Below are 18,109 nucleotides of genomic sequence, written 5' to 3'. Positions count from 1 at the left end.
ACCTCAGTTTCCATAAAATCCAGACAACACTGGCCTTTTGTCTTATCTTTATGGTGATCGTGTGGGGAAAGCAGGACGTGCAAAGATGAATATTAATTCCCTAAATTTCATAACTGAAGCTTTCTAAATTCTTTTATTTTATGTGGAAATAAAATCACAGGATAGGCTTTGGAGGCTTCAGAATTACACATGTAAAGCTTTTGAGAAAATTTAAGCATGGACATGGAGTAAGAAATTGTGATTGATGAGACTTAGTGTACCAGCTCATGGAGCTCTGTTCTTCATTCAAGGGACAGACAGCCCATGGTGACCCGCAGGAAAAGAGCTAAGAGAACAAATACTCTGACCTCACTCTCCTCCCTTTTCCTGATATCTGTTGGTGTTTCCCATTGGCTAAAACCAATAGGAAGCCAGTAGCCAAGGAAGTTTATCATTATTCTCCAAAGGCGTCAGCATTCTAGGCAGACAACTGGATGTATTTGGAGGGATCAACAGAAGACATCCAGCCCACTCAGAAAAATAAAAACTAAAAAATTTGATGCGTTGAAAAGATGTCTGCAGTGTGACAAGTGAAAAAATAAAGATTTCAAATATTTCACTTTCTCATTTGTTGAATCTCTCCCTGCCATCAGAATGTAAATTCCATGAAAGGAAAGGCAATGTACGTCTTGCTTAGTATCATAGCCCCAGTCTCTAGAGGGTGGAGACTTAATAAATATTTGTAAGATGAATAAATGACATTGCACAAATTCCTTAACATCTCCAAGACTCCTGAGTTTTCTTATCTATGACTTCTTGGGTGTTTGGGCTGGACAAGATGTAGAATTTAGATGCTTTTGGCAAACAATTGGGATATACCATAACAATACCTCCACAACACCTACCTGCACGAATGGACATGCATGGAGGTTTTGAGAAGAATCCTCTAGGAGGCAAAAAGAGAGAAGACACAAAGGTGGAGAGTACTGTGTGTCCAGCAGACCTATGTGGGTACTTGGAGGTCCTTTAAGTGAAGAGATAGAATGAGGCAGCTAGATGGTGCCATGTTTATGGGTCAGAAGTGACTCTGTGCCCAAGTAGAACAGCTCTGGGGCCCAGGAGACAATGACAGCCCCGAGCCGGGGAGAGAATATATGCTTCCTACAGCACAGGTCAGGATGAATCTCAGCATTCTGTGGATTGCACCTGGCATGGGGGTGGATCGCTGTGACAGGCAGAACAGATACTTGGGTAAAGCCTATGAGGAACTTGGACGAGGAGGTCAAAGTAGAGAAAGATGGGAGAAAAACATCCTGAGCAGAGACCAGAAGTCACTTTAGCAGCACCCGAGGAGGAATTTTCTGAGAAATGGGGAAGAGGAAGAAAGACGATCTGTGGTCAAAAAGCTTGATATGTAAACCGAGCCAGCCCATGTTTATAGTACAGGCAGATGCTGCTTGAGAATTTCAAACAGCACAGTTTTATCACAGTTGGAAATTACTTATGAAATAAGGTCATGGAAATGAGACATAACCAAGACTGGGTACTGATTATAAAGTGAGGTAATATTCAGGGAGGAAAGTCTCTCATGCTGTACGTTACAGGATTTCAGAGAGAAAGCGTCCCCCCTCCCCGGATAAGCAGTAGAAATGTCTCCTTCTAAAGCTTTTCTTGTTTTTTTTTAAAGATGAAAGCACTTGATATGTTTTGGTATATTTGGAAATGTAGACACGATTAAATTCTAGGGTCAATAAAGCCAAATGACAATGGTAAATTGTCAAGGAAGACACATTTTTAGTGATCTTTTAGTAAGTGGAAAGTTTTACCAGAAAGTCTAAGGAGCTGCAGCATCATTTGAAACAAACCTTTTGAAATGCAGTTCAAAATCTCATTAAAATGAGCTTTGAGCAAGTATCGAAGTGATTAATCCAACTTTCTTTTTTATATTTGATGGTCATGGGGTTGGGGGGAAGTAGTCGATATTGTTGATGTCTGTCCTTAATCTCCTTTTTTAGGCCAGCTGTCCTTTCTCCACATTGGCCTGAGCCAAACAGGAACTATAACGCACCTTCCCCCCACCAGGAGAGCAGCACACAGCCAGTGACTGACAGACACAGGGGCGTGAAAGGCTGGGCACCTTGCCTCAAAGGGGGGCCAACCCTGAGGTGCAATACAGGCATCAGAGCTCAATGTGGGATTGGGCTGAACCCAGGTCCCTCTCCTACCACATCCTGCTTCCCTCCCTTTCTCTCTTCTCAGAGCACTCCCTCAATAAATCATGCACACCAAAATCCTTGTCTCAGGCTCTGCTTTTAGGAAACCTTCCCTAAGTCACCTATTGTCATTTTAGAAATAGTGCTCGTAATGGAATTAGCATGGAATTGTTACTGGAAGCATAAAAGGGTCCTGTTTTAGTTGTTGGGCAAGAGCAGGAAATGATTTGGAAAACCCAGAGAACTTGTCCTTCAGAGGCCAGAATATCAGAACACTGTCCTGTTACTGTGGAGCAGCACACTCTCCTGGTGCATTCACTCAACAAACATTGTAGATTTGATCTGTGAGCCCAATCTTCTGCTGGGTCATAGGCATACAGAGATAAATCAGACAAGGGACTCATAGGATAGTCAGAGACAAAACACGTGAACATCTGATTATAACAGACCAAAGTTGGTAGCCTTAGCACAATAGAATGGAAAGGTTAAGGCAGGGAGGTGACCAGATGACTCAGAAATGATGACGGAAAGCTTCTCTATGGGTACACCCTAAGTAAACTTCAAATTACTGTGTTTCTAATGGCTTTTTTGATGGTTTGGGAAAGTTTTGATGGCTTTGGGACAGTTGTGTTTGTTTGTTTTTTTCAACCAGACATTAAGGAAGACATACAAGCTTCTTTCCACGCACAACCTCCTAGTAACCCTTAAAAGCACTTAAGTAGTAGACCATTTTAAATTTAGCTCAAAGACCTTCCTTAAAGCATTGTTTATACTGAAAACTTGGAGATGACAGAGCTCAGATCAAATACATGATGACACATGTATACCACAGATAACCATACAACCATCAACACAAAAGCCTTTTAAAAAGGCTTGATGAATTGAAAAGATGTTAACAATGTGACAAGTGCAAAATAAATAATAAATGAATATTTCACAATAGCATAGGCATACCTGTTCTAGGTCACCCTGGGGTAGGCATGAGACAGCTGTCATGGTCACATTATGGCTTTCCCTTTACATACAGGCAGGTGTGACTAACAGAGTATTATTAATAATCAAGTGTTTTTAAGCAAAACGTGCCAAAGATATCCCATTTCTTGAGAAACTAGCTATAAATCTCGCCCCCAAATGGTCAGGTCACAGTCAGGGCCAGCACAAATGTGAGGAGAAGACAACACTCATCTCAGCACAGTTTTGAAGAAGGGAATCCCTTCAGGAATCGAGAGAAGTACTACAACGCAACATTTCAAAACAGCAAGAGTCAGTGCAAGAAAACCCATGATAAGCATCCAGAATACCCAGTACTGTGCCTGGTCATAATGGAACCAGAGGCCAAAGAGAAAAATGTGTGCCCTTACATACACTTTCTTGATGTACTTTTTATTTACTTATTTAAAAATTTTCTTCAAATGTTTTATTTTATTTTTGAGAGAGAGAGAAAAAAATGTGAGCGGGGGAGGGGCAGAGAGAGAGAGAGAGAGAGAGAGAGAGAGACAGAGACAGATAATCTGAAGCAGGCTCTGTGCTGATGCGGGGCTCGAACCCACGAACCGTGAGAGCATAACCTGGGCCGAAGTCAGAGACTCCACTGACTGAACCACCTACCCCCGCCCCCCTTTAGTGTACTTTGATTTTTGGAAATATTATTGAGTTTACTTCCCTTAAAACTAAGAAAGTAAAATTTTAATAAATTCTGGTTTGGGCAAAATTAAAATGTTTAAACTGTTTTCAGCTCCAATACCCTTAACTTTTCAGTTTTTCAATCGTTTTTCACCTACTTTAATGTTCTGGGGGGAGCACACTGTAGATGGTCAACAAATATTTCTTGAATGATTGGATTTTATGTTTATGGGATCTGAGGACTGTGCAGGTTTTGAGTCCCTTTTGTCCCTCTAGTGGAGGTACATGAAGTTGCAGGGGGCAAAGGATTGTACCAAATGTAGCTTGATACGGAAGAAAAATTCTTCCCGTGAAAGCCACAGCTTTTACTTACCTTAGAAATATAGGGTTCCTTAAGGTGACTGTATTTTAGAGCAACATGTAACACTGTCGTAATGACAAAGCTTTGTGCAAGTCTTGTATCAGAAAGAACTTTAAGCATCACAAATGTATAGGTCCTGATAGCGAAGAGGAAATGAAGACCCAAATCCTTCTTCTCGTAGGTTCCAAATTGTTGCAGTTAAATACAAAATGTTGATGATCCATTGGTTACTGTATTTGCAGTGTGATTACTACAAATAACACTTCAGAGCAAACCACTTGTGAAACTCCATGCCTTAAAGCGATGATACTTGCTTGCTACTCCTGAGTCTATGGGTTGGCTGAACAGCTCTGCTAATCTTAGCTGGGCTCACTCACGTGGTTACAAGTCAGCCAGCTGGCTGACTGAGGACAGCCCCAGCTGGTATAACGGGATGATGTGGCTCTCCTCCATGTCTCTCACACCCCTCCAGCAGGTGAGTGGGGTATGTTCTCAGGGCGGAGGCAGGGATGCAAGAACAAATAAAACTAATCATGTCGAGAGCAAGAAGGAATGCACACCCAATTTCAAAACCCTCTGTGTTTGATCATTCTCTTGACCAAAGCAGGTGTTAAGGCCAAGCCAGAGTGAGAGCAGAAAGAGGTTACAAAGTAACGGGGAAGGGGTGTGAAGAGATACAGGCCACCTCTTGAGGCCATGGGTGTGATCAACCTACCACAAGTGGTGTTGGGTAGGAGTCCTGCCATCTCTTGCTTCAACACCCCTTAGAACTGTCGCCTCTGTATTGAACACTATGGACAAGCCAAGCCCTGAAGACCAACCTACCTTAGGTGAACTCATGTGTCAGCTTCCTTCTCAAACTGTGACTGCCATAAATAATAAAGACTGAGCCTCCGGGCACCTGGGTGGCTCAGTCGGTTGAACATCTGACTTCGGCTCAGGGCATGAGCTCACATTCATGAGTTTGAGCGCTGCGTCGGGCACTGTGCTGATGGCTTGGAGCCTGGAGCCTGCTTCGGATTCTGTGTCTCCCTCTCTCTCTGCCCCACCCCCAATAGCACTCTGTCTCTGTCTCAAAAATAAAATAAACGTTAAAAAATTTAAAAAAATGAAAACAAACATTAAAATTTTTTTAATGTTTGTTTATTTTTGACAGAGAGAGAGAGAGAGAGAGAGACAGAGCATGACTGGGGGAGAGACAGAGGGAGAACCAGAATTCGAAGCAGGCTCCAGGCTCTGCGCTGTCAGCACAGAGCCCGACACACGGCCGGAACTCACGGACTGCGAGATCATGACCTGAGCCAAAGTCGGATGCTCAACCGACGGAGCCACCCAGGCGCCCCAAAATAAACTTTTTAAAAAAAGACTGAGACTCCATCAACCAAGTTTAATGTTATCAAATTGTCCAATACATGATCATTACTAAGTTAACTGAATCTTAGGTGGTAACTTGATCCAAAGTAAATATCTAGTCTTTCCTCTGTATCCTCAAACTAAAAATTTCTGGGGTCAAAGGAAGAGAAGGAGAGGAACAAGGAGCTCTGTGGTCAAGAGCTCACAGCCTAGCTCAGCCACCTGAGGCTGTGTGATGTTGAGAAAGTTATTTAACCTCTCTGAACCTCAGTTTCCTTACCCTCAAAATAGAGAGTAATCATTCATTTGCTCATTCATTCAACATACTTAAGGAGAATCTACTAGAATAATTCCCTGTAACTATAGAGCTCACTTTAAGCTGGAGATGCTGGAGAGAAAGAGAAATTTTAATACAGGGCTAGAAAGCATGAAGCCCTCAGGACACACAGAGAGGCACATCTAATCCTACTTCAGAAGATTCATAGAATGCTCCTTCATGGAGTTGATGACTGAGGCTCAAGAAAAAGTAGAAATTAGCCAGATTTTGAGGAAAGGTGTCCTAGGAAGAAGGAATGGCAGATGCAAAGTCCAAAAGCCAAGAAGATACTTGGCTTCTGGTTCTAAGGACAAGCTCTGCTATCATTATGGCAAACTGAAGAATATTCCAGAATATTCTAGAACATTCATTCATTTATGTATACAACACAAATCCCCTGGGGCGTTCATTAAAATGCAAGTTCTGGTTCAGCCAATATGAGGTGGGTCCTGAGATCCTACTTTTCTAACAAGGTGATGCTGATGTATCTGGTCCACAGACCACACTTTGAGTCGGGAGGTATTAGAGTGGTCATGGAAGGGGGGACTCTACATTTCATTGGTCCAATTTTAGTATATGTGCAGCCAAAGCGAGCACAGAGGACACCTACATTTAAAACTTTCATCTCCCTCTTCTCCTTCTGGCAATCAGGACTTTACGGAGGATGGAGGCCAAGGTGGGATGGTGATAACTTTGTGAGCAGTGTGAATCCTAGACGAGTTCCAAGGAAGTTCCTGGAAAGAAGAGAGATGTTGGTTCCCTGAAAGGTTCCAGGAAACCAAAACACTTTCCAAAGGGTGTTGCCATCAAGCACTGCAGCCCTCCATGAAACACTGGGGTCCTGCCCCATCCAGAGCTCCTACTCACCAATAGAGCTCTTGGAAGTGTTTGTGCAAAAGTAGTCTATAGGTCTAAGTGTTTTATTCATACCCTGGGCCACCATTACTGTGACACTGTTTCTTTAAAAGCAGCAGGAATCTTTGTCAAAGGCTAAGTCGGTCAGTCATATGAGAAATAATTTATTGAGGGCTGCTCTGTGTCAGGCACATGATAGGTGCAGGAGAAGTACACTTGGAGCCATACAACAATGAATTTAGAAGAAACCAAAATGGTAGCCAGGTAATCTTGGTCATGCCGTTGCACCGGGATCTGTTGCTTCCAAAAAAATCTGGGAACTCAAAGAGCAGAACTGATAATCTGAAACAGAAATTCTTGCTTCCCAGAGAGTTCTGGGGCTGGCAGGATCCCACATCTGCACATTAAGCCAAGAAGAGATTTCAGAGAAGGCTCCGGTAGGTATCTGCTTTCCTCAAATGTTGCTTCATAGCATACTGGCAGTAAGAAAGATCTTTAGCCCTGTGAGAGAGAGATCAGAATTAGAATCAGCAGCAGGACGAGTACAATGTGAGTCTAAGGGTTTTAGAAATACTTGGGTCTTATAAATACAGAGAGAGAAATATGGAAACAAACACTAGAAAGATAAACATTAAAACTTTAACAGGGCAGTCTCTAGCGTGGCAGGCACTGATGGCAAACTCTAAAGCTATTCTCAACCTCTTCACCATGAATAGCTTCCACTCTAGAAGCAAGAAAGCCAAATACTTGCTTTGTCAAATTTCTTTGTAAGTATGTATGGTCAGGTGATACAGTTCTAACCAATTAGTAGAAGGGAAGCCCAATGACGGGTTTCTGGGAAAGATTTTCTTTCCTGTGGAAGGAGAGTTTGTGGCTTCTCCCTACCCCTCTTCTTCCCTTCAATGTGGTCATGATGTCCGGAGCTATAGCAACCATCTTACAACCATGAAAATCCTTTGATGAAAAGTCAACAAGCTCATAGTGGAATGCAAAAGTAGAGAAAACCTAGATCCTTTCCAACACCCCTGAGCAACATAACCAATATCAGCAACACCTAACTCTGGGCTTCTATTCTTGCAAAAAAAAAAAAAAAAAAAAAAGAGTTTTTTTCCTATTTAATTAAGCCACTGAATCTTAGTTACTTGTTCTTGGAATAAATCAGTGAAAAAAATAAAAAATTGTAATGGGGGATAGGAGAGCTATTGTGTAAAGTGTAATTTTACAACTCTGTAGATTTTAAATCAATGATAGCAATGCAAAATTGTGGAATTATGTGTAAAAATCAGTCTTGCTTCCATTTGCACATTCATTTCAATGTTTCTGAAATTAAATATGTGTAGTGTAAGTCATGTAATCCATACATTTAAATAATTCGCTTTCATACTATATAAGAAATTTTATATATTGTATATCACTGTATAATTATATAATATATAACTTTATAATTATATGTATAATCCTATTTATATTTGTGATTATATATAAAATTATCTTTTTTTAAAATTTTTTTTATTTTTTAATTTTTTTTAACACTTTATTTTTGAGACAGGGAGAGACAGAGCATGAACAGGAGAGGGTCAGAGAGAGGGAGACACAGAATCTGAAACAGGCTCCAGGCTCTGAGCTGGCAGCACAGAGCCTGACGCGGGGCTCGAACTCACGGACGGAGATCATGACCTGAGCCGAAGTCGGCTGCTTAACCGACTGAGCCACCCAGGCGCCCCTGTAAAATTATCAACAAGATGTTATAACTGGTTCAAAAAAGAATGCAAGGAACAGACCTATGTCTGTTTTATGTAATATATATATATATATATATATATATATATATATATATATATATATATAAAATACATTATATATACGTATATGTATTACGTAAATATATATATAATGTATACTATCTATAATGTATGCAATATATGAGATATATATGATACCTCTTACATAATACATAATATACATTACATCATATGTATGTGTGTTCTGTGAATTTTCTTTTGAGCCAGTTTAACATCTGCCTCACTTCCTCACTGATTAATGAGTAGAATAAAATCCTTAATGTATTCTCATCTTATATCTATATAAGTCATTTTATCTTCTTTAGTTCACACAGCTACCATGGGGCAAAGCTGGGATTTAAGCCCAGGCTGCCTGGCTCCTGGACCCCAACTCTTGAACCCCACACTTTATCAAATGTGCAAATATACGTGGACACACAGCTCACAGCAGGTTCTCCGTGCACAGCACTGGTACTGCTAAGAAGTGGCGATTCCATTTGAATGGAAGCTGCATAGAGCACACTGTCTCTCACCGATTTAGAGGTGGAGGGGACAGAGGACAGTAACATCCCTGAGGTCTGGGACTCAGGGCCACGTTTAGTCTTCTGGGTAATGCACTTCCTGTATTCTTCCCGCACCTGGAGGAAGAGACAGGTCACAAGGAGATGAGTGATTCCTAGATGCAGGCACGTGGCTGACACAGGTGTGTTCCCCAGAAGGACGGGCTCAGGAAGGGCAGTGCTGTACCTGGCGGTTGAGCAGACAGTGAATGATGAAGATAAAGGTCCCCTGCAGGCTGTTGATGATGGTGAACAGGTAGGCCATGATACTGGCCATGGATCCAATCTGGAAAATGCCCAACACCCAGGAGCACCCCAGGATGAAGAGCTGGGCAAACGCCTTGAACGTCAGTAACCTGGGGGGAGAGATTTGCAGAGGATAAGGTTCCTGGAAGTGGCTGTTGTCCTCATGGACCAGGCTGCCACCATATCACCCGCCACCTGGGTGGGAACAAACGTGGGGTAGAGTCTGCAAGCCCAGAGGCAGGGAAATCGAATCCTATTGGTATTTAAAAGGCAGCTGGCCTACAGATACGCAATGCACAAAGATGTGTGGATGTATATATAATGCAATATTGTTTAGAGCGATCAAATGCTTGGAGGACCCGCAGGTCCAATAACTGGGGAATGGTGACGCCATAAGTATGAAATACGATGACATTTTTCTTGGAGAAAAACTCACATAACATAAAATGCACTATTTTAACCATTTAAAGTGTGCGATTCAGTGGCATTCGGCATATTCACAGTGCTGTACAAACATCATCACCTCCCAGTTCTAAGACAGTTTTATTGCCCCGAAAAGAAACCTGCACCTATGAAGCATTCGTTCCCCACCCCACTCTTCCCCCAACTAAAGCAACCCAAAGGTTCATCTGTTGATGAATGGATAAAGCAAAACATGGTCCGTCCATACAGTACAATATTAGCCATAAGAAGGAATGACGGCTGATAACCTGCTACAATGTGGACGAAACTTGAAGACATTATGCTCAGTGAAAGAAGTCAGACGTAGAAGGACACAGAGTATATGCTTCCATTTGTAGGAAATATCCAGACTAGGCAAATCTATAGAGACTAAAAGCAAATTATAGAATCATTTTTTTAAATGAGATGAGAGTGACCATATACTATAGGGGGTAAGGGTACAGGCTCTGAACACCTGTGGATTTGTGCCTCAGTTTCTTCAAGTTGGTATAGAGATAATAATACAATACCTACAGGGTGGTATTAATTGTTCTACAGATTAAATGAGATGGTAAGTCTCTAAGGATGCTTACAGCAGTGTCTGGCAAAAAACCATTTTTGTTAGTTTTTAACCACAAGTATTGAGATGAAATCAGCTACCTATTATGTAGGGGAAAAAAAAGTTCAGAATGATATGTATAATATCCTATCATTTATGTAATCAGAATGTGGATGTGTAAGCATAGAATATTCTAGAAGGAAGCTCAATTCAAGTGATAATGGCTGCTTAGGGTGGGAGAGATCTGGGAAGAGAGAATTATTTCCCATGTATTCTCTTTTGTACTGATTAATTTTTCTTACCATTGCATGTATTAATTTTGTTTTCAACTTTCTGTATTAACTTTTAAATATTTAAAATTTAAAATTTAAAAATATTTAAATATTCAAATTTTAAGATGGATGAGGGACTGGACACTGATAGGAAAACAAGCAAAGGACATCATATGGTTCCTGACAATAAAACCTAGACAATGTCTGACTTTGGTAGGTTCTTTTCTTTTAATGTTTATTTTTGACAGAGAGAGAGAGTGCATACAAGCTGGGGAGGGGCAGAGAGAGGGGGAGACAGGATCCAAAGCAGACTCTGCACTGAGAGCGGAGAGCCAAATGTGGGGCTCAAACTCATGAACCATGAGATCATGACCTGAGACAAAGTCAGACACTTAACTGACTGAGCCACCCAGATGCTCCTGACTTTGGTAGGTTCTTAAAGTGAAGATTAGTTGAGTGATGAAGTTAAAAACACAAATAGTCTATAAGAATATGAAAATGTCCCACATCTGTAATATAGACAAAACTAAAATAATAGGATAGTATATTTCACTGTTATATCAGCAAAACATCACAACAAAAATGATAAACCCCAGTGTTGGCTAAGCTGTAGGTAAGCAAGCACTCCTGAAATGGAAACAAATTTTCTAGAAAACAATTTGCATTATATACTAAAAGTATGACAATCCAACCTGCCCTTTAACTCAGGCAATTTCACGCCTACTGTTATGATCAAATAACCACAGATATGGAAAAAGATCTATCTACAAGGGCATTTGAGACCACACTGCTTATAATAGCCCTCCCCTTCCACCCTCAAAAAAAAAAAAAACAGTAACAACTTGAATGTCCATGAATAAGGCATGATTTAAATAAGTTGTGCTGCATTATTACATTGAAATGCTTTACAAAAAATGAGAAAGATGTTGTCAAAGAATTTCTAAATGGAAAAAAATATTCATGACATTAAGAGAAAAAATGGCCCTAAAAATTGAGTAGATAGTATGCTTCTATTTTTGTAAATATACACATATAGTTATGTGCAGTAAATGAATTAGAAAATGTATTAATGGTTACAATATATGAAATACTCACCCTTCCTAGTAACTGTATTAATTAATGCTTCATAAGCCACAGTAAGTGGGCAATGTTAATATCCCCAGTATACAGATGAGGAAACAGTTTCAGAGAGGTTGTGTAACTTGCCTAAGGCCACACAGCTTGTAAATGGCAGACCTGGTGTCTGAGACCCCAGATCTAGAAACTGTGCTGTTCTGTCCTGGGCACAGGACTAAGCACACAAAAGGTACTCAGGGAATGTTTGTGGGAAGAATGAAGGAGACTGAGAGAGAGGAAGGGAAGGAAGGACTGTACCTGGTGTCTTTGAGCGTGGAGACCTCAGCATTGACACTGGAAAGCTTCTGCCTCAGGATACACAATGTGCAAGTCAGGAGGATGGAATTGATCTACAGAGTCAAGCAGAAAGGACTGAGATGTTGGGGGTGTACCAATGGGCAATGGCCAGACCACCCGCCAAAAACCCATAGTGTGCGGCTATCACTCCAGAAGCCAAGTAATAAGCCCTACGGCAATCAACCCTAAACAGCCAGCTGTTGATTGTTGGCTCACAGCCTCCCTAACTTCTGCCCTCATTTCCAACATAGGACCCAAAGGAAAAAGCAGAATGTGATCTTATTTGAAGATAGGGTCTTTACCAGAGGTGATCAAATTAAAATAAGCTCATTAGAGCAGACCCTAATCCCACATAACCTTATAAAACAGGCAGATTTGGACACAGAGGCAGACATGCACAGAGAAAGCCAAACATCTATAAGCCAAGGGACTCCTGAGTCTACCAGTCTCTTGGTTAGAAGACTGGAATGGAGGGGCACCTGGGTGGCTCAGTTGGTTGAGCTACTGACTCTTGATTTAGGCTGAGGTCATGATCCCAGGGTCGTGGGATTGAGCCCCACATCAGGCTCTATGTTGAGTGTGGAGCCTGCTTGGGATTCCCTCTCCCTCTGTCTCTCTCCACTCCCCGCCCTTCGCCTCTCCCCCTGCCCCCTGTCTCACACAAAATAAAAAATAAAGAAAATAAGACTGGAACAGATCCTTCTCCTGGGCTTCCAGAGGGGACATAGCCCTGCCAACCCATCGATGTTACACTTCCAGCCTCCAAAACTGGAGTGGGAAAGTTCACGGAAGTCTTCCTGGAGGATGCCAAATTCTGTTGTTCTAAGCCACCCAGTTTTGATACTGTGGATACTGTGTTTGTGATACACAATTTTTATTTGTCAGTTATACCTCAATAAAGCTGAAAAAAGCTGAAAAAAATCTCTAGGCTTCCCTTTCTTCCATCCCACTGTTTTCTTCTCACCCCCCCCCACCAATTTCTCTCCATTCCTTCCTTTTCTCTCATTCAACATCTATCCCCAGAAGACATCAACAGACCCATTCTTACTGAAACACAAAAGACAGATAAGATTGTGTTCCCCTCCAGGGGATTTGCATGTTGGCAGAGGAAAGAAAAAAAAAATCACAAGTCAAAGAAATTGCACTCTAATTTGGAAATCTCAAGAACCAGGGATCAGAAGGGAGAATGTTTGACCTCAGCTATAGGCAACATTCACTGGCACTTCTTGGTTCCTCGGGTTTCCTTGTTTCTGCTCCCGAACACCCTGCACCAAGCAATTTGCTTACCAGGATGATGGTGCAGACTGGTCCCAGGAAGCTCCAGACGAACCCTGTCTCTGTGTTCAGCCAACAGCTACCAAGAGAAACAGGAGTTGGTGCCTGTTTTAGTTCTTGACCCTACAGTTACTCAGGCCCCAACAAATCTACTAATGGAGGATATTATAGGCAGCCGACCCTGAGATGCTCTCATGACGGGGCGGGTGACAGTTCAGTTTTCTTTGGCCCACGTCTGCTGTCAGACCTTCTTCCTGGGCAAACGTTCCTGAAGTGTTCACGCAGTGTCCAGAGTAGAGCTCGCCCTCAGCCCGTAACCTTTGCAACCTCTTCCCTTCTGTTCAGACCTCTTTACTGGCCCACCTGGTCGTTCAAATCTCAGCTCTAATGTCATCTCCTCTGAAAAGCCGCTTGGGACCCTCCCTACCCCTCGTCTTTTTCTAGCAGAGCATAATGCTTTTCTTTTTTTATAGCATCTCTCGGTATCATAAATCATGGTGGTGTTTGTTTCCTTGAAAATTGTCCTTCTCCGCCTTTCCAGACTATGAGCTGTATGAGAATCTGGACCTCGAGCTTTTGTTTGTCTCCAAATACCCAGCACTCAGTGCAAAGCCTGGCATGGATGAGGCATTCCATAATTATTTTTTAAATGAAGGGAGGAAGGACTAGGAGGGAGAGAAGGCATTGCCTCTTTCCTTCAGGCCTCTGGTAGATTTTTGCTGTTTTTACCATCTGACAACCATTCCACCCGCGTTCAGGAACCGCACCCCAATATTCCTTCAGCGGAAGTGTGCCTTGCCCCCACAAGAGAAGGAAAATAATCAAGGTTGGCCAACCAGATGTTCTCTCCCTGGAATGTGAGTCTCCAAGTCATAGCAATAAAAAAGGTGGAGATTGCACAGAAGAAGCCGTCTCTGCTGTATCAGGAACAACAGCTTCAGTAAATAACCGCCAATTCCCTTATAAGCTTCTGCAACTCCTCCTGGAGGCATCAGACTGAAAACCCTGGAGAATTAGTTCTCCTGGGAGCAGCCCTCGACCAATGGCTGCTGCGACAGAGATGTATAAATATGCCCCCTGGGTGGGATTTTGGAGGCACACGCCCTACACAGTTTCCCAGGGATACCCACTGGGATGGAGCCTGTTACCCACAGCTGCACCTGCTCAGAATGCACCCCATGTTTGCTCCTTCTCTCGCCCCACTCCCCGGTGCTTCTTCCTAAGGTCATCTCAAATCCTTCTCAATACTACTCCTGTCTTTCAAAACGTTCTGTGGTTCCCACCACCTGGAAGGTATTCTCCAAATTCCATGCCCCTCCCCCTCTCCCCCCCATCTTTCAGTCCTATCCATCTGCTCTCCAAACACACCTTAAGCCCTCCCTTGGGCAAGCTATTGCCCTCACCTATGTTGCCACGACCTTTCCTCTTTGCCTATGTACATTTCAATAGAGCTTAAGGCTCATTCAAATTCCACATCCTCTAGGAAGCCTTCCATGAACCTTCCCACCCATATACCATCATCCTTCTCTGGCCTGTGTCAAGGCTTATGTTACCCACATCAACATCAGGCACTTCATCATGGTGGCCTTGCACTGTCACCACCATCCCCTGACAAGGCAGTCAGATCCGAACTCAGCTTGGACATTTATTAGCTGTGTGACCCTGGGCAAATGCGCTGAGTCTCTATTTCCTCTGAAGCTACCATTTATTAAGCTGTTACTTTATGTACCGCCATGTGCAACAGCACAGGTTGCACACTGCACAAATCTGGGGGACATTATGTACACCGTATGCAATGGAGACTCTTAGTCCTCGCACATAGGATTTCTGTTGAGAAGTACCAGAGATAATACCTGTTTGTAAAGCTTACAGGATTTAGATTTGATGAGTGCTCACTTACTATGAATTCCTTTCCCTCACCCCTTATCTCATGGCCTCACCTATAAACCATCAGTAGTAGGCAGGGAGGAAACCTGAATATTTAGTCCCCTAACCACAATTGAGCAATGCCTATAACACAGGGTGATAAGTGCGGGCCCTGGGATTGCAAAGACCTAGATTTGTGTCCTCACGCTGCCCTTTATCAGTGTAATGGCAAGAAAGCTTCACTTTCCTCATCTGTAAATTAGAACAGCACCACTATCTCAAGGGTCTGTCATATGACGTAGTCACTTAGTCTCTGCCCTAGCCACATACCGCTTATCGTGTCGTTTACCTGATTTTATTTTATTTATTTAAAAAAAAATTTTTTTTAACGTTTATTTATTTTTGAGACAGAGAGAGACAGAGAGAGACAGAGCATGAATGGGGGAGGGTCAGAGAGAGAGGGAGACACAGGATCTGAAACAGGCTCCAGGCTCCGAGCTGTCAGCACAGAGCTGGACGCGGGGCTCGAACTCACGGACCGCGACATCATGACCTGAGCCGAAGTCGGCCGCTTAACCGACTGAGCCACCCAGGCGCCCCTCATTTACCTGATTTTAAAAGTTGGTTCATTTTTTTTAAAACTTACAAATGGACTCATGTCTATATCATGAGTTTGGCTGGTATGCTGGCATTTTTTTCCCCTGATGTCCCATAAGATAAATACAAAAATATTTTTTATATTATACCTACCAGCATACTACCCAAAATCATCTCGCATGCAGCCCTGTGACAAACACCGTTCTAAATGTTTTGCAGGTAATAACTCATTTAACCCTCACAACACTATGATGTAGGCGCTGCTCTTAGCTTCTATTGTATGGATGAGGAAATGGAAGCCTACAGAGGTTAAGTAACTCGCCCAAGGTAGCCCAGCTAGAAGGTGGTGGAACCAGGACTCAAACCCAAGCAGGTTGGCTCCAGAATCCATGATTTTTAAACTGTACAACCGAGTTTCATTGTTTGCACCACCACCGTTCACCTGTTCTATAGTGCAAACAGTGGCTCCTGGATTTGTGCAGTGTGCAAGTTGTGCTACTGGACACGGCAGCCCTGAGACCCACAAAGCATAAAGAGCTCAATAAATGGTAGACACAATAACCAGTCATGTTACTGCTTTTCTTGTTGTTCGTGTAATTGTCATCGTGAACCATGATAGCAGGGTCTTCAGGGAGAGAGAAGGATATGACTTACCGATTACGCATCCCGTAACCCTGTGGTTGCACACCGGCTGAGACAGCCACCACCAGCCCTGGGAGCCCGTAGCCAAAGGCACAGAGGTACCACATCTTGATGTTGCGAGAGCTGAAGTAATTCATCACCTTCAGGTTCCTGACCATAAGAAAGAGCATCACAGCCTCCACCAGCATCCAGAAGAAGCAGGCGAGGAAAAGGTAGTGCAGGAAGCCTGCAATGATGGCACATCCCATCTGGAGAAGAGAGGCACACCCACTCAGGACCCCTGCTCCCTCCAAGGAGCAGGTTCAGGTGACAGGGCGGGGGTGCTACTTTGATTGGAATTCCCAAGTACAGCCTACTCATTCATCCCTTTGGTAGGGTTTGCCCGGGACTGGTGTCTCCCAGGACATGGGACTTTTCAGTGTTAAAACTGGGAGAGTTTTGAGAACAGATAGCTGATTGCCCTACTTCAGAGGATGTTTGAAGATATTGAGTGTGGGGGTCAGCACACTATAGCCATCAGGCTGGCTGCCGGTTTTGTAAATAATGTTTCACTGGCACAAAGCCACATCCATTTCTGTATTTTCTATGGCAGTTTTCATGCTAAAACAGCAAAGTTGAGTGGCTGTGACAGAGACCCTAGGATCTGCAAAGCGAAAAATATTTATGCCTGCTTCTTTAAAACAGAAGAAGTTTGCTCGCTCCGGGTCAAGTGATGGGAGGGACGTGTGGTACTAGCATTGAGTTCTCAAGGGGTCTGGGACGCTAAACATGTGACAGTAAACTGCACAAAGAATGATCACCCCAGCCAAAATGTCAATAGTGCTCCTTCTGGAAAAACCCTAAGAACCTACTATGTTTCTGGTATAGCTATAGGGAGTAAATTGGCCAAAGGTCTTGCTGTCATGGGGTTCACAGTCTACTGTGTGTGTGTTGAGGGGGGGAGGAATATACAGCAAGTAAATCAACAAATAATCAATATGGTTTCAAATAAAAGCTGGGAAAGAAAGCAAAATAGACTGATAAGGGACAGAGTTTCTCAGCTGTGGTATTGTTGACATTTGTAACACTATTGCCAGATTATTTTCTTTCATGGGGGCTGTTCTGTGGACTGTAGGGTGTTTGGAAGCATCCCTAGTCTCCACTGGATGTCAGTAGCACCCTCTCCCAGGGATAACCACCGATAATGTCTCTAGATATTGCTGAGTGTCCCCTAGGAGTAAGAATCATCCAAGGTAATAACCAGTTTAAAGAATAATAGGAGAGACCACCACAATATATAACATGACCAGGGAAATGATTTTAAACTGACACCTATCACAAGAATGAGTAAACCAGGTAAAGAATTGGGGAACAAGTATTATCAAAAGAGGGTCTAGCACGTGCAAAGGTCCTGAGGTGGGACCTAGCATAGAGATTATTGGGTAGGATGAGCAGGGGCAGATATGGAGATGGTGGGGCTGGGCGAGGACACAGCCTGAGGGATGTGAGACCTGGTTGTCAGTCTTGTCTACACCGGTGAGGAAGAGAGTCTTGGCCAAGAAGAGGCACACGCAGAGGTGCAGGTGGAGGTAGGTGTTGTGGTTGTGAATGGCACGACACAGCAGGAAGGTGGCGATGGCCAAGATGAGACACACCAGGGAGATGATCAAACCCACGTGGCTAATGATGTGCAAGGGTAACTCCATCTGTCAGGAAGCAGATACATCATTCACAGAAGGGTCGACATCCCTCCAGGCAGAAAAAAAGAATTATCCAGA

The 18,109-nt window shown here is 43.0% G+C and overlaps 1 protein-coding gene across 8 annotated transcripts in view; it reads right to left on the bottom strand.

The window, feature by feature from the left end:
- Positions 1 to 6,840: 6,840 nt before the first annotated feature.
- ADGRE1 (adhesion G protein-coupled receptor E1) overlaps positions 6,841 to 18,109 on the bottom strand; it is an 83,934-nt gene continuing 72,665 nt past the window's right edge. For all 8 annotated transcript variants that reach the window (XM_042977979.1, XM_042977974.1, XM_042977977.1 and 5 more), the window contains 7 exons: positions 17,843 to 18,037; positions 16,365 to 16,600; positions 13,260 to 13,326; positions 11,934 to 12,025; positions 9,229 to 9,397; positions 9,015 to 9,119; positions 6,841 to 7,201 (listed from right to left, as the gene is read on the bottom strand). In XM_042977979.1, the coding sequence (XP_042833913.1) occupies positions 7,196 to 7,201; positions 9,015 to 9,119; positions 9,229 to 9,397; positions 11,934 to 12,025; positions 13,260 to 13,326; positions 16,365 to 16,600; positions 17,843 to 18,037 (870 nt within the window). In that variant the 3' untranslated portion in view covers positions 6,841 to 7,195. The remainder of the gene's footprint in view (positions 7,202 to 9,014; positions 9,120 to 9,228; positions 9,398 to 11,933; positions 12,026 to 13,259; positions 13,327 to 16,364; positions 16,601 to 17,842; positions 18,038 to 18,109) is intronic.

The sequence above is a fragment of the Panthera tigris genome, chromosome A2 (genome assembly GCF_018350195.1).
Source record: "Panthera tigris isolate Pti1 chromosome A2, P.tigris_Pti1_mat1.1, whole genome shotgun sequence".
Lineage (NCBI taxonomy): Eukaryota > Metazoa > Chordata > Mammalia > Carnivora > Felidae > Panthera > Panthera tigris.
Note: the sequence above shows the minus strand (reverse complement) of the source record. Positions and strands in the feature narration are given on the sequence as shown.